General features: G+C 46.0%; 1 protein-coding gene across 1 annotated transcript in view; it reads right to left on the bottom strand.

Moving 5' to 3' along the window:
- Positions 1–597: 597 nt before the first annotated feature.
- LRRC9 (leucine rich repeat containing 9) overlaps positions 598–15,312 on the bottom strand; it is a 64,201-nt gene continuing 49,486 nt past the window's right edge. The window contains 5 exon segments of the mRNA XM_066612364.1: positions 598–643; positions 645–726; positions 3,286–3,466; positions 9,793–9,918; positions 14,437–14,505. Of these exon segments, the coding sequence (XP_066468461.1) occupies positions 598–643; positions 645–726; positions 3,286–3,466; positions 9,793–9,918; positions 14,437–14,505 (504 nt within the window).

The raw sequence follows: 15,312 nt of genomic DNA, 5'->3' as shown, positions 1-15,312 counted from the left end.
GTAGTGATGGCGACTGGCCTGGACGCCTTTAAAAGGGGATTGGACAAGTTTCTGGAGGAAAAATCCATTACGGGGTACAAGCCATGATGTGTATGCGCAACCTCCTGATTTTAGAAATGGGTTATGTCAGAATGCCAGATGCAAGGGAGGGCACCAGGATGCAGGTCTCTTGTTATCTGGTGTGCTCCTTGGGGCATTTGGTGGGCCGCTGTGAGATACAGGAAGCTGGACTAGATGGGCCTATGGCCTGATCCAGTGGGGCTGTTCTTATGTTCTTCTGGGGTTGCAGCAAACTGCCCTGTAAACAGTGTGATTTTGAGGTACAAAGTTAGGAAGGTTATGTTCTTACTTGTTTTTACTTTATAAAATGTTTTTAAAAGAGGTCCCCAGCATCTGTGGCATCCATGGATAGTGAAATTCATGGATGCCATACCCGCAAATAAAGTGGGTGCACCATATTCTTTGTTTGTCTTGAAAGACAAGTGCCATGCCTTGGGGACTCTTCACACTGTACACCAGCACACCAAGAGAAAGAATACAGAACAACTGCTGTGTGAGGTCTCACATACCCTCATTTTCCTTGCTGCTGTGATGGGCTTATGTCATTGGTGAAGGTCCGCTCTGTGGTGTCCCGTGGCTTGGAAGCTTTGGCTTGCCTCAAGGCTACTTCTGCATGAATACTCCGGGGATTACATATTCCCAGTCCTACGTTCTTCATCTTCTTATCTGAAAGTCAAACTGTATAACTGGCACTCTCCAAACTTAACTTTTTAGACTAACAACCCAACCCTGTGATTGTCAGAAGACAATCCAGCTGTGATCAAAGGAGCCTGGTATACATATTATTGTCAGTGTGTTGCTAGTGCACGACATGATGAAAAGAACACTGAAGATAATGGACTGAAACTGAACTACAAAGCTGAGCTCTTGTTTCTCCCAAACTATGAATATAAAATAAATAAGATGAAAACATTCCCAAATCTACTAGTTTTGAAATAGCATAGCGGGTGCTCCGAGGAATAAGGCTTGTGTTCAAAGGCCCCCCAAACAGTGCCTAACTGATGAATTTTTCTATCTTGTCAGTGGTTGGGAACATATGGAGCTGCCTAATACCAAGTCAGGCCATTGGTTCCTCTAGCCTGGAACTGTCTGCTGTGACTGATAGTAGCTCTCCCAGGTATCAAGCGGACATTATTCTCATCATCTGCTACCCAATCCTTTTAAATAATAATTTAGTGATGTGATAATTTAGTTAAATTATCAAATACAGGGAGCCCCCCATATCCACAGATCCTATACCCGTGAATTCAGTTATCTGTGGACTGGGTACGGGGGCCTCCCAGCACGCACATACCTGTGCACACCCCCACTGGAGGCGATGGGCTTCTGAGTTCTGAACTCCAGAGGAGCTTCTGAGTTCAGCAGAGGCCGGGGATGTCCAACTTTCCCAGCACTCCCAATGCCTTATTTGGCATTAAAAACGTCACTTCCGGTTTCTCTGTGAAACTGGAAATTGCATTGTTTTGCCTGCTGAGCTCAGAAGCCCCTTCGGAGGTGAGGGGGGCTAGGGGGTGTGGCACACCTTGCCTAGGGGCGCGGCATCCTGGGACCACGGGGATGGGAGTTCACCCGTATCTGCGGTTTCCGCTATCTGCAGGGGGTTCTGGAACGGAAACCCCATGAATAAGGAGGCACACTTGTAATTTAATTTGATTATTTCTGTAAACCACTTTGTGAACTTTTTTGTTGAAAGCTGTATATAAATACTGTTAACAACCACCACCACCAAAAATGCAGGTGACGGAAATTGGGGCCTTCTGCAGACAAAGCATGTGCTCTACCACTGAACTATAGTTCCTCCTGCATAAAATATACAGTTGGACCTTGGAATTTGTGGGGGATCTGTTCCCAAACCCACCCCCACGGATACCAATATCTGCAGATAATGAAATCCACAGGTCAGCCCTCACTGTACTTCCAGGACCTTATCCAGGAAGGCTTCTGAGGTGCAGGAGACCTTGCATAGGCCTCCCCAGGCCTTGAAAGGCCTCTGAACGGCACTTCGCATTTCAGCTGGAAATCAGAAGTGCCTTTCAGAGACCCCCAAGCTTCAGAAGGTCCTTAGAAGGCCTTAGAAACAAACTTCTGGTTTCTGCAAAACCCAGAAGTTCTTAGAAAAGAAAGAACTTCCAGGGGCTTTTTGAGGCCCAGGGAGGCCACCCACAACCTCCCCAGGTCTCAAACCACAGCCTGGATACAGAGGCCAGCCCCCTCCCATGGATTTCATTATCCGTGGTTTTTGGCATTTGCGGGGGTTGCAGGAACAGAACCCCTGCAGATGCCAAGGTCAGACTGTACTAACAGATGATAGACCAATCCTCCAAGAATTTATCTAACTCAATTAAAAAGCCATCTAACCTAGTGGCCATCCCCACATCTTGTGGAAATCCATGCCAACCTTTTTGCTGCTTGAACGTACAGGTTGTGCCTCATTATCCACTGGTTCCTTTCCATAACCCCCAGTGAATTAAAAAAAAAAATACAGTGGATACCAAATCAGTGGAAAAATAGCTTTAAAGACCCACGTCCAAGTTTCTTGCTCTTCTATTGTTGGCCCAGAATGCATTGGTATAGACACAATATTCAACCACTCGATGTGGTGAATAATGGAATCTAATGGAACAAAACTAATTATTTAACAGTGCAAAGGTAGGAAATTGGATTTTGATGCTTCCCCCCCCCCCCGTTACAAGGCATTTAAAGGTGAACTTTGGTATCAGTGGTGAGTCAAATCAGTGGATACCAAATCAATGGACACTGAGGTCCCACCTGTACACCAGTTATATAGCAATTTGGAGGAAGGGTGGGGAAGAAATTAATTTATAAAAATAGACAGCACTGTCTTTTCCCAGCCAACCAGCTGCATGATGGTTTGTTCTCAGGAAGAGGGCAGTGGTTACAGAGACCAGGCTGGCCAGCCAGTAGGGAAGAGCACATGCATCTGTTCGATTCATGGATATGCGACATACTTGACAAAGGGGCTCAAAGCTTTGTGAACGTGTGCTGAACTCTTTTTCAATTTTGTCTGTGTGCATCACACAGATCCAAACCTAGTGGGGTTGGGTGGAGTCAGAAGAGGAATCAGCTCACCATCCAACACCACCTATGAGTGTTTAGGTCCCCCAATGCATGGTCTGCTGGCTTTCAGCACTGCCACAGCCCATCCTCACCTACAGAAAATCATTGGAATGAAATAAAAAGAACCCCCAGTCAGCTTCCACTCACTTTTGTTAGCCTCACTCCCAACAAGTTCGTCAACTGTATGAGGAAAGACAAAGTCGGCCCCGTACATGTGGCTGAGACCTCCAGGCAGGTTCATGCTGGCTATCCTCATGGCACAAGCTTTAGGGAAAGTTTGCAGTCCAGGAAATCCACACTCCATTGGACAGTTAGCAAGAGGAAAGACCTGTGTGATAAGAGGCAAGGCAAGTAAGTCTAGGTTCTCAGTCTTGGAAATGCTGCCAAAATACAAAACCCATTTATCTGGGGAGTAAGTCTTGCAAACTAAAGACTGGATAGAAGGATAGTAGCTTAGGCCTAAATGCCCAACTAGACATCATGCTAAGATATGTAGCTGACAAAAAAAATGGCAGTGGTGCGTCTGACTCCTCCCTTATATCTCAAAGAATTTTCTATGTGTCACAGTGCCTGAATTTCCCAGCCTGTACCGGAGCCGATACTGCTCAATACTGCTTACACCAGGGGTCAGCAACCTGTGGCCAGTGGGCCAGATCCAACCCACCAGCTGAAATCTGGCCCACACATTGCTTGGCTTGGGAGGCTTTACCTCTTAACAAAGTTGCCACATACTGGATGGGGAATGGGCTGGCAGAGCAGCCCACCAGGCTGGCAGGCTTGCTGAGTCCCTGTGCAACGTAGCAATTCCAGGCAGATGGCTCCTCCATTCCCCATCTGGCATTTTGCCTCCCAAGCCGAGCTCTGCACAGGCCACTTCTGGGTTCTTGGCAACCCTGAAGTTTGGCGGTCATTGAACGTCCAACCCTTTTAAAGAAAAAGATTTCTGATCCCCAGTTTACACAGACTGGCAGCAGCTTTCCAGGGTTTCAGGCAAGGGACATTCCCAGTCCAAACTAGAGATGCCAGGGACTGAACTTGAAACCTTCGGCATGCAAAGCAGTGCTCTTCCAGTGAGCTACAGCTCCTCCCCTATATCCATATTCAAGTACTCCTATACCTGTTTTCTCTGTTTTTACACAGCATTCAAGGCAGTTTATATAGGAAGGGCAAATCAACCACCATCGTTCAATGGGATTTTTACCATTTTGTTCTGCGAGAGGAATTCACAAAACCCTCAGTCCACCTGATGTTTTCCTTCATGGTCTGGTGGTCTCTTCTGGCCACACGCCATTGAGCTTCTGTCAACCCCAGGCAGGTTCTCATGGTCTTAACCATCCTTGCCAGCTGATCTATCTTCAGTCTCCCACTTTCTCACTGCAGGTAGCTCAACTGCGACTCCGTCCCCTCACAACAGACAATAGCACTTTGTCTGCTTGGCTTTCCGTCACCCCTCCAAAGGCACAACCTGAGTTGCTCCTGCTTAGCTCTTCAGGCAGTATGGCAGCTCAACCACAGGACCACACCTTCTGCCCTAAATCTCCTTCCCGTATTCCACGTATGGAGGTTGCAAGTTCTCTGCTGCATACAGTTTGACCACAAGATGCTTATGCCTGGATTTACTACAGATTCTCTGTGTCAGTTGTTTTTATACTTTCTACCCCGGTGGACCTTTTCTGCATTGGTCTATCTACTCTGAAACAAGGGAACATCTGCAGCGGATTCTGGGGCACATTGGAGGGTGCTCTTTCAGTTCCTGACAGTGCAAAAGAGGTCCTGTTATGCTTCTGATCACCCTAATGCAGTCCTTCTCAAACACTTTAGCACTAGGACCCACTTTTTAAAATGACAATCTATCACGACCCACTAGACCAAAAAAGAAAAAAGATATGAAGAAAAGATATTTTTATGTATTAATAACAACAATAAATTATTAATCAATAATAATAATCGAGGCCCTGTGCTCCTGAGGCTGCTTACATATAGTATGTCCTATTTAGATATCTGCATTTGGTGCCAGCATTGAGAGGATCCAGTCATGGTTCCTATATAAAATATTTGCTCTACCACACTGTGTCCCATACGAAGTATTATGTTTGGAAGCCGGCCAACACAAGTTGGAAACCATGGCCTGGGTGAGTTTCTGCAAATTTTGGCTAAGGGTTTATTACACGTCTGAGCAAGATATTCTGCTCAGAAACCTATTAACCCATCCAACATTCTCCCCAGGTCTGTTATTGTTCCTAAATAAGGTTCAGGCCATAGGTCTCTCAGCAGATCTGCTAGGAACCCTCTCACCAGAGTTGGCATTTAAAACTCAGAAAACCTGGTTTGTGGAGCTAGAGCGTCAAGAGCTGTTTGCAGCCGCAACCACGACCTATTCTCCCCTCAGGTTTTCGCTTTTCCCCAGGGCCTACGAGAGGGGGGTGAAGGGGGTAATTTGTACCTGGCCCAGGGTTCAAAGGGGGGCCCAGGAGCCAAAGGAGGGGTCCCAGAAATTTCCTGGTATCTTATGTTTTCCTATCTACTCAGACTTATTGCCTACACGGGATGCTGGGGACACTACTGATGCCACATGGGTTGGTAGACCTGGGCTCCAAAGACGTTTCCAGCTGTCTTTACACTCCCCCTAAACTGTTTTGCCCCTCCCTGCCCCAGTTCTGCTTGCCCAGCACCACCCTCCCCAGCTCTGTTTCATGCCTCCCTCTTTGCAAAGGGGCCCAACAGAAACTTTCTACCCCCTGATAAAATTCCTCTCAGAGGCCCTGCTTTTCCCAATCCCAGATAAACCTGCATATGACGTAATATTTCTCCTTCCTTCAGGCCAGGGGAATTAGAACTATGAGTGGAGAGAGCATTTTGACCCCAGTGCAGGGGAACATGGTGCCCAGAGAAGTCCCCCAATGCCTCACCCTGCAAACTTTAAACAAACTATTAAAAAAAACTAGGTCCTTGGGTCTGTTCCAACAGAGTTTAAGAAAGTTAATAGATAAGGCACAGTATACAAGTTTCTGAAAAAGGGGGGGGGGGTGTTAGGCTTAAGTTTATTGTGCTATGGAAATTAAGCATGACAACATAACAAAAGTAAAACTAACAACATAACAACACTGACAACATAACAAAAGTAAAAAAAATGGTGATTGAAAATGACAGCATAGCATTTAGCAAAGATGACGTATGTGACACGCAACAGTCTAAGAGATGGTATAGTGTAGTGGCTAAAGGTCAAACTAGACATGAGGGGTCTGGTCAAACAAGACAAGCCAGAAGTCTCTAAAGCATGGCCCACCAGCACATTTTGCCTGGCCTGCTGAGCCCAGCGGCATTATAATTACATGTGGTCCCACCATCACGCACTTTCTTCCTCCTGATGAACTGCCTGCTGAGAGGCCAGCAGAGCAACAGGCACAGGAAGCGGGCCCACAGTTGCAACTTTTTTCTCCTATTGTGAACGTGCCGCAACCAGTTGTTTTCAATTATAACCACATTTCAAATTTTGTCCATGTGCTTTCCTCTTTCACCGTTTGACAATGTTCTTATGTTTATTTAGGTTTTGCATGCATTTGCATGTGCTATATAGTTATTGACATTTTTTGCAGCCAAAATAAACTTGCAAGCTAAATAAGGCTATTCTTTGACATTCTTCCACGTTTTATTTTCATCCATGTTCTAGTCCCTAACCAGACGGTATCATATTGCCGTAGCGTCACCAACTGTTCTTCCTCACCTTCAGGGATAGGGTTAAAAGTGGCCCCCACATCTCTTGCTGACATGTTTTTACATGTCTGAAAACCAAAATTCCTCTGTGAAGCAGGCCCTGTTTATGTCTCATTAAAGAAAGCCTTGGAGGAATGGGGAAAATGCAGCAAGCTCCAGCCCCAAAAGGAAACAGGTTAAGAGTATAGTGCACAGATCCTGATTGGCATAAGCATGTTGATGAGGTGAGAAAACCCGCTATGATTCAAACCCCCACATCAGCAATTTTTATTCGGTGTACTGTGAATGGTCCACAGGTGTGCCACACGAGTTTGGAGCACAGCAGTTGAAAAAATTGCTGGAAAACTCTTCTGGGTTCTGTTTCCAGGGCAACTGTCTGTAGTAACAAATTGTCTGTTCCTCTTCCTCTGCTGGCAGAGCTGGTGGAGGAAGGACAGACCAATTATTACTACAGGCAGTTGCCCTAGAAACAGAGCCGCTGAACCTGGAAGAATCTCCTGGAATCCAGAAGTGACACCATAAGAGGCAAAGACCATAGAGGTCAGAGTGCCATGAAAAGAAAAATGTTGAAAATTGCTGTCCTACATAATGCCTGGAGAGAAGCATCTTCTCCCCATAGCATTCTACGAGGGTCAAACCTTGCAGAAGGAATACATAACACACCCCTCATGCAGCTGTGTGTGTGGGGGTGTTGCATTTGGATTTTCTGCTTCAGAGTCCAAACTATCTCTGACAATGTTGGTAGTAAATAAGGTGCTAATTAAGATACGTTCTTCCATATGAAATTTTTTTGTCATGCTTAAAGTAAAAAGCATCTATTTTTAAAAAACCGATCTTCTTCATCTTGCTTCTTAACTTTCCAACAAGCACTTAGGGAAGAACAGCTTGGATGTCATGGAGAAAACTGAGCGATCGTTTGTTGTTCCACTTCGGTGGCCTAACGAGATAATGCCTCAGTTCTGTTCCAGCTAACGAGGTAGAAAATCTCCAGTGAAGCTTTCCATGAAACAGAGATCTCTCTAAAGAGAGGAGAGCCTCTACATGATTTCCCCAGCTGCACTAATGCAGCCATGTTTTTTATTTTTAAGTGATGTCCAATGTATGAAAGCACAGGTCAGTTTGGAAATAAAGCATTTACAACATGCAGCGACTCAATCCACAAGCACTTAGAAGTCTTGTATACAAAGCACAGCAGCTCCGAGTGGCAAAAACGCGTCTGTTTTCGTGCAGCGACTTGCTGAGCTGGTGCTACACTGAGATGCGATGCCTCTGCTCCTGCAAACAAGGCAAAGGGCTTGCCTGGTGCATGTTTGTGGGATGTGGGCTTAAAGAGAATTACAGATGGATGGACCTCTGGTGAATGGCAGATCGGAAGTGGGGTCTCCCAACCTTTAAAAGGCTATCAACATTCTACACAAGACCTCTCATACAATATTGTAATGGTCAAGCTCCAACTTAACAGCATCAATGCAGGTGCAGTGCAGCCCTGAGATAAGTGAGCAAATGTTCCCTTACCTTAAGGAGGCTTCCCACCCGCTACAGTATGCTACATCAATGCTGGAAAGTTGGATGGGATTTGGCCCTCAGGCTGCAAACCCATACATACTTTCTGGGGAGTAAGTCCCATTAAACTCGGTGAGGTTTACTTCCAAGAAAAATGCATAAGATTGCTCTGATAATTCATCTTTGGAATGTCATTTGTGGAATTTCACGAAGTAATACTATCCCCTCCTGTCCTTACCTTTCCCAGGTCTCCTGATTGAAACCCCCCCCCCCCATCACAGCATGCAGCACACACCTTGTCAGCACAGCTGAATGCTTTAGCATGGTGAGGGATCGAACTGGGATGCCGGAGAGGTTACATACTTGTCTATGTATTTTTAGTCCAAGATACAGTTGCTTGCAGTGTAAGATTCACCACACACACGGGGCCACAGGAAAATGCTGTGAGAACATGTTATGAGAACATGTACACTTATAATAAGGGCACAAGAACACCAGAAACTTTTTAAAATTCAGATATGTACATCAGGACATGTGTATAATCCAGTAACATTTTCCAGTCCAGAGTCCTGTGTACACTGTAGAACACTTGTAGAGGTTATGTAGATGTACACCACGAGTGTTGTACATGTGCACCCTTGCCTGTTTCCTTCACTGAAGGAGGGGCTTCCTGTGCTCATTCCTTTACCCCAAGAGACAGTCACTCTGAAGGTCCATAAATGCAAAGGGACTCTGTAACATAAGGGACTCTTGCTTGATGGGGAGGTGGGGATAATCCATGAGGTGGCGAAGTTTGCGGTTGACACTAAATCTTTCTGGGTGGTAAAATCTAGAATGGGTTGTGAAGAGCTCCACAAAGATCCCTCCAAATTGGGGGATTGTGCAGCAAAATGGCAGAAGCCCTGCAGTGTAAGTAAGTGTCAAGTAATGTTCAATGGGGCAAGAATCATCATTTCACTTATTCCTTGTATATGAGATGGAGGGAGTGCTGGAATCTGAGTCCTGGAGAAAGCTGCAGTGCTATAATACTAATGTTGGAGATGAGGCAAGCATTATGAGCTGGCCCAGTGGCGTAGCTAGAGGGGGTGCAAAGCACTAAGTAGGGCCCTTAGTTGGGCCCTAAGTTGATCATTCTGAGACATGCAGACATGCTGTCCCCAGAATGACTTGGTGTTGCAGAAACATTGAATGCAATGAAACAGGCTACATGGCTGAATTGTCACATGCTGACACCACAATTACAAGAAAATATGGCTTACAAGAAAATAATACGCTCCTGAAACGCGTATTAAAAAGCAGCTGAATTTAGAAGAAGGGGAAGGAAGAAAAGAACCCGCTACTGGCAACATCTCGTGAAGGTGGAAACACAGCAGTCTGTCTCGCCCCTCCAAAATGGCATGAGGCCAAAACAGACCTTAGTTAAAAGAATTGCTTTACTTGCTGTTCTAGCAAATGGACCTCGGCCCTCGCCCTCTCCTCTGAGCTGACTGTTACTCCGTCCAACACCTGAAGGTTCGGTAAACGAAAAACAAGAAGCGGGCGGTGGCATATCTTGCGAGATACCTGGAGTGGGGAGAGAAAGAGACCATTGGTTAACCCAGGTCAGGTGTACTCATACTAGCAATTTATTGTTATAGCCATCACTTTTTAGCAGCTTTTCTAAAGATGCTCAACCTAGCATCAAATAAAACCCCAACACTGTAAAACTCAGCTGATTTATGACAACCAGATGAGATTGCTACAGCAAACAGGAGGAGGTATATTTTGACCCTGCTCTCAAAGGCCAATCAAGAGGGGGAATTGCAGACCTCAGTGGGGAGTTGATTCCACCACTTTGGGGCAACAGACACAACAAGCCTGCTTCTTGCTGCAACAGGCCTTTCTTCACAAATAGCTGAACGCACAGGAGGGCCCAAGAAGATGATTAAAGCTGCTGTGTGGGTCACTGGAAGGAGTGGCACTCTCTGAGAAATGTGCAACCCAGGCTGTGAAGAGCCCCTTAAGGGAAGCACCAGCGCCCTGAATTGAACTTGGTAGTACTCTGACACTCCAGTTCTGTGGCAAGAATTTATTCACATCCTTCTCTGGCTTCCTAGCTTGCATCAGTTCCAGGTTTCATTTGAATAGCTGCTTGTTGCCCACAAGGCCCCTAATGGCTTGAGACTGGCTTCTGGAAATCTTCTGGAAATGTAGTTTTCTTCTACATATGCGTGCCTGAATCCTTCAATCTTGAGAGGCCCTCCACCAGGTTCCCCCATCATCCAAGGCCAAGTAGCTGATGAGCAGAGAAAGAGTCTTCTTGGTTGTGGCACCTTGGAAATGCAATGCCCTCCCCAGAAAATCTTGCCTGGCACCAACTAGGATGTATTTTTGGTGCCAAGCAAAGACTTGCTTTTCATATCAGTGAGGGGTCACTTAGAAACTTCCAAAGTTATTAAGTGGGATATGCAAAAATATGTTTTCTCTCCATAATCCTATTGCTTCATTAGCTTAAGCCATTTCTGCCCAACATTGCATATATGCAACAGGGACCAAATGTGTACACCTGTGGGCTGGGCAAAAATGGGTTAAACAGGTCAATGCTGCCTCTCTGAACATAAGAACATAACATAAGAACAGCCCCACTGGATCAGGCCATAGGCCCATCTAGTCCAGCTTCCTGTATCTCACAGCGGCCCACCAAATGCCCCAGGGAGCACACCAGACAACAAGAGACCTCATCCTGGTGCCCTCCCTTGCATCTGGCATTCTGACATAGCCCATTTCTAAAATCAGGAGGTTGCGCATACACATCATGGCTTGTACCCCGTAATGGATTTTTCCTCCAGAAACTTGTCCAATCCCCTTTTAAAGGCGTCCAGGCTAGACGCCATCACCACATCCTGTGGCAAGGAGTTCCACAGACCAACCACACGCTGAGTAAAGAAATATTTTCTTCTGTCTGTCCTAACTCTTCCAGCACTAGACTTTCATGGATGTCCCCTGGTTCTGGTGTTATGTGAGAGTGTAAAGAGCACCTCCCTATCCACTCTGTCCATCCCCTGCATAATTTTGTATGTCCCAATCATGTCCCCCTGTGTTCTGTTGGTGTCTTTGTTTGACTGACACCTCAAGACATTGTGTCTTGGGGGGTGGTCACTGAGCTTGACTCCAACCACACCAGGCTGCTTGGGTATAGGTAGGTTTCCCCTTTTTCTTTCAATTTACAAACTTCTACTTTTGCAACTCTGTGCGCACAGGAACTATTGTTCCTGAGATTCTGAGATTCTCTGTGCGCACAGGAACTATTACGTGAGGGGTGGCCCTATTTTGTGTACAAGCAGACAGACGTGCAGCAACCTCCATTCGCTGTTAGTAGATAGATGAGCTTGATAATGGTGCTTAGCTACATATTCTTGCTATTCAGGAAAAACAGTATGTTATGCAGGAGATCTGTGAGCGCCAAATGCGAGTGCAGCAACAATGCTGGAAGGAACTGCTCCAGAACTGCTACCCTCCCTGATCCCAGATGTACAGGGCAGGGATGGCTAGGATTATTCTTCGGTAGGGAGAAGCACCCTGTCCATGCTAAGTGGCACCCTTATTCATTATTTACAGCTGTTGTTGGCAACCTTCAGTCTCGAAAGACTATGGTATCGCGCTCTGAATGGTGGTTCTGGAACAGCGTCTAGTGTGGCTGAAAAGGCCGAATCGGGAGTGACAATCCCTTCCACACCGGGAGCAAGTGCAGTCTGTCCCTGGTCTGTTTCCCTGGCTATGGGCCTTCCTTCTTTGCCTCTTTGCCTCACACTGTTGGCCAAGTGTCTCTTCAAACTGGGAAAGGCCATGCTGCACAGCCTGCCTCCAAGCGGGCCGCTTAGAGGCCAGGGTTTCCCATTTGTTGAGGTCCATCCCTAAGGCCTTCAGATCCCTCTTGCAGATGTCCTTGTATTGCAGCTGTGGTCTACCTGTAGGGCGCTTTCCTTGCACGAGTTCTCCATAGAGGAGATCCTTTGGGATCCGGCCATCATCCATTCTCACAACATGACCGAGCCAACGCAGGCGTCTCTGTTTCAGCAGTGCATACATGCTAGGGATTCCAGCACGTATTTATAGCATCTATTGCAGAATTGAAGCTTGCTTTCAGAAATAAGCTCTGGCTAAAATTATGGCAGAGACGAGGTTGCACTTATTTTATTACTTCTTTACAAATTTCATGCAGGAAAAATTCTGAGTTTCCCTAAACTTAGAATCCCATCAGGGTGTGGGGGGAGGGGGGAGGTCAGGAGCTTGATGCCTAGGGCTGGAGGCAGTGGTTCCCAAACCAATCAGAAATCTCACAAAGTAGAGATGACCAACTACCTTCAAGGAAGATACCAATAAAGTGCTTCTCCTTCGCTTGCTCCAGGCAGGGCTACAGGCAGAAAGGAATGTTAAGTTCTCTATTTATGCTTTCCAGAAAATGTTGCAGGAAAAAGCAGCTATGAGACATCAATATTTGATAGTTGCCTGCAATTAGGCACACATACAGACAAGGACAAACTGTTCTTCCAGAAAGAGAAAAAAAGAATTAATAGCTCTTATTGCACTTTTAAAAGGCAAAAAAAATTGTTCATTTAAACTGTGTCATCATTATGACTCTGATCTTAGTCGGAGACAAAGAGGGTCAAATGTATAAGGTTGGCTGAGGGTACTTTGGAAAAGGCTGTGAAGTTGGCTGTGCTTATGAGTGAACTTATAGTCTCCATGAACACAGACTATCTTGTTGTCAGGCAATAAGTCTGTTCACAAGAGTGGATGAAGGAGGGGACTATTCCTGCGGGTTCTACCCCATGTGTGCATAGGATCTGCAGGGAGTAGATGATTGGTAGAACACCTGCTTTGCATGCTGAAGGCCCCATGTTCAAGGCCTGATATCTCCAGGCAGGGCTGGGAAAGATCCTGCCTATGAAGAGCTTCTGCCAGTCAGAGAAAAGAAAAAAGCTTCCAATTATAACTGCATGGCACAGACATGTATAAGGGGAAAAGGTGGTCCTCCAGGTAGCCATACAGTGCTTTAAAGCAGGGGTGTCCAAAGTTTTTGGCAGGAGGGTCACATCGTCTCTCTGACACTGTGTCGGAGGCCGGGGGAAAAAAAGAATTAATTTATATTTCAAATTTGAATAAATTTACATACGTTTACATAAATGAATATATTAAAGATGAACTTATATGAATGAATGAAGGTCTTGCAGTTGCTCAAGGCCTATAAAAGGCTTTGCACAAAGCAAGGCTGGCCTTTCCTTTTCTGCTGCTACTGCATCACAGATGTGAAACAGCAAGCAGTGGAAGGAGCCCTCATTCCACAGCTCACGCGAGAGGTCAAACAGTCGCCCTCACGATTAGAGCAGTTGCGTCGGGCCAGTGTGGGCTCCAACAAATCACTGGAGGGCCAGCGGCTCATTGGAAACTGGGAGCTCCCTGAGGGCCGCATTGAGAGGCCTCAAGGGCCGCAAGTGGCCCCAGGGCCAGGGTTTGGGCACCCCTGCTTTAAAGGGTAAGCACCAGCATGAGAATTATGCCTGGAAATGGATTGACAGCCAGTGAAATTGTTTCATAATTGGTGAGATGCATTTCCTAGGATGCATTTCCTAACAGCCAGTTAGCAACTCAGGTTTGTTTCTCATAAGACTTTCTGAAGTTTCTCAGAAGACTTCAAAAGGGAGCTGCACACATTTAAGGCATAGCAGAAATTCAATCTGGAGGTTACCAGGGCAAGGAGAACTTGGAACGCTTCAAAGCTGATTCAGTCATTTGCTGACCACGCAAAGATGTGACCTGTTTCACAACGCTGGGGGAATTCCAACATACACATTCAAATGTGCCATATTACATTAAACAAAACACCAGTTGAGGATAGTGAACCAATCTGCCTTAAGACGCTGTGCACAGAAAACCATCATTGTGAGCATCTGGAAAGCCATCAATGTGAGCGCTGCAACTTTAATGTGGCATTACTGCATAGCACACGTTGATTCCAGAGATTACATACAACTACAGTGAAAGAGACAAAAGGTAAACACAGGCTTAATGCATGTTTGTCTTGCAAAACAGCGTACTCACTGGATTTCCATAGATGGAGAGCTCTTTAAGACAAGGAAGACAGTCAAGTTTTTCAAGTTCTGACAAATCCTGTCCCAAGATTTAAAATGTTATATATTAGAGCCTTTAAAAACAATAAAACTTTAAGCATAAGGCATGGAGTTATTAGGTCCTTCAGGGATCTTTGAGAGCCTGTTTTAATATTTTTTATTGATTGGCTGGAAGAGGCAAGAAGGAGTCTATGGATGACGTTGCCTAAGGACAATAGGCACCCTTCCCAGCATGTACACAAAGGATGCCCTGTAAGCCTTCTGTGTTAAAGAGGCACCTCTTCAGAGAGCAATGAAGGAGATTCACATGCTACTTTCAAGCAGGGCAGGACAATGGGAATTGAGGGGGGCGGGTAGATGTGGCCAGTTGGCCTTTCAGGTCTAAATGACCTTCAGTAATATTTCAAACCCATTATTTTATATCCATCAACAGTGGAGCCGAGCAACTTGACAGCTTGTACTTCCCAGCTGATCACTTAATGCAGCACTTCCCAAATTTATTGGGCCTGCCACGCCCTGCTCTTGCCAGTCATGGAACCCGGAAGTGCCAATGATGCCACAAAATGTCATGCAACAACATCAGCAGCACTTACTTCCTGGTTCTGCAACTTGAGATGACCCTGAAATTGGCACTAAACAGGTGAGGGTGGGCTTGGGGCCCCCCAAAACCCAGTGAAATGATATGCAGCTCATGGAGCAGAGCTTCTGCTCCTCGGTCTGTTGCATCTCAATTGTGCTGATAAGCACCTTGGTGGGCATGCCTCCCATGATGTCCCTGGGGTCTTGACGCCCAGTTTGGGAACCTCTGACTTTATGGTTCGATTGTTTCTTCATCAATCCAAAGAGG

The sequence above is a fragment of the Tiliqua scincoides genome, chromosome 1, assembly GCF_035046505.1.
Source record: "Tiliqua scincoides isolate rTilSci1 chromosome 1, rTilSci1.hap2, whole genome shotgun sequence".
Taxonomy (NCBI): domain Eukaryota; kingdom Metazoa; phylum Chordata; class Lepidosauria; order Squamata; family Scincidae; genus Tiliqua; species Tiliqua scincoides.
This window is presented reverse-complemented; position numbering and strand designations above follow the sequence as displayed.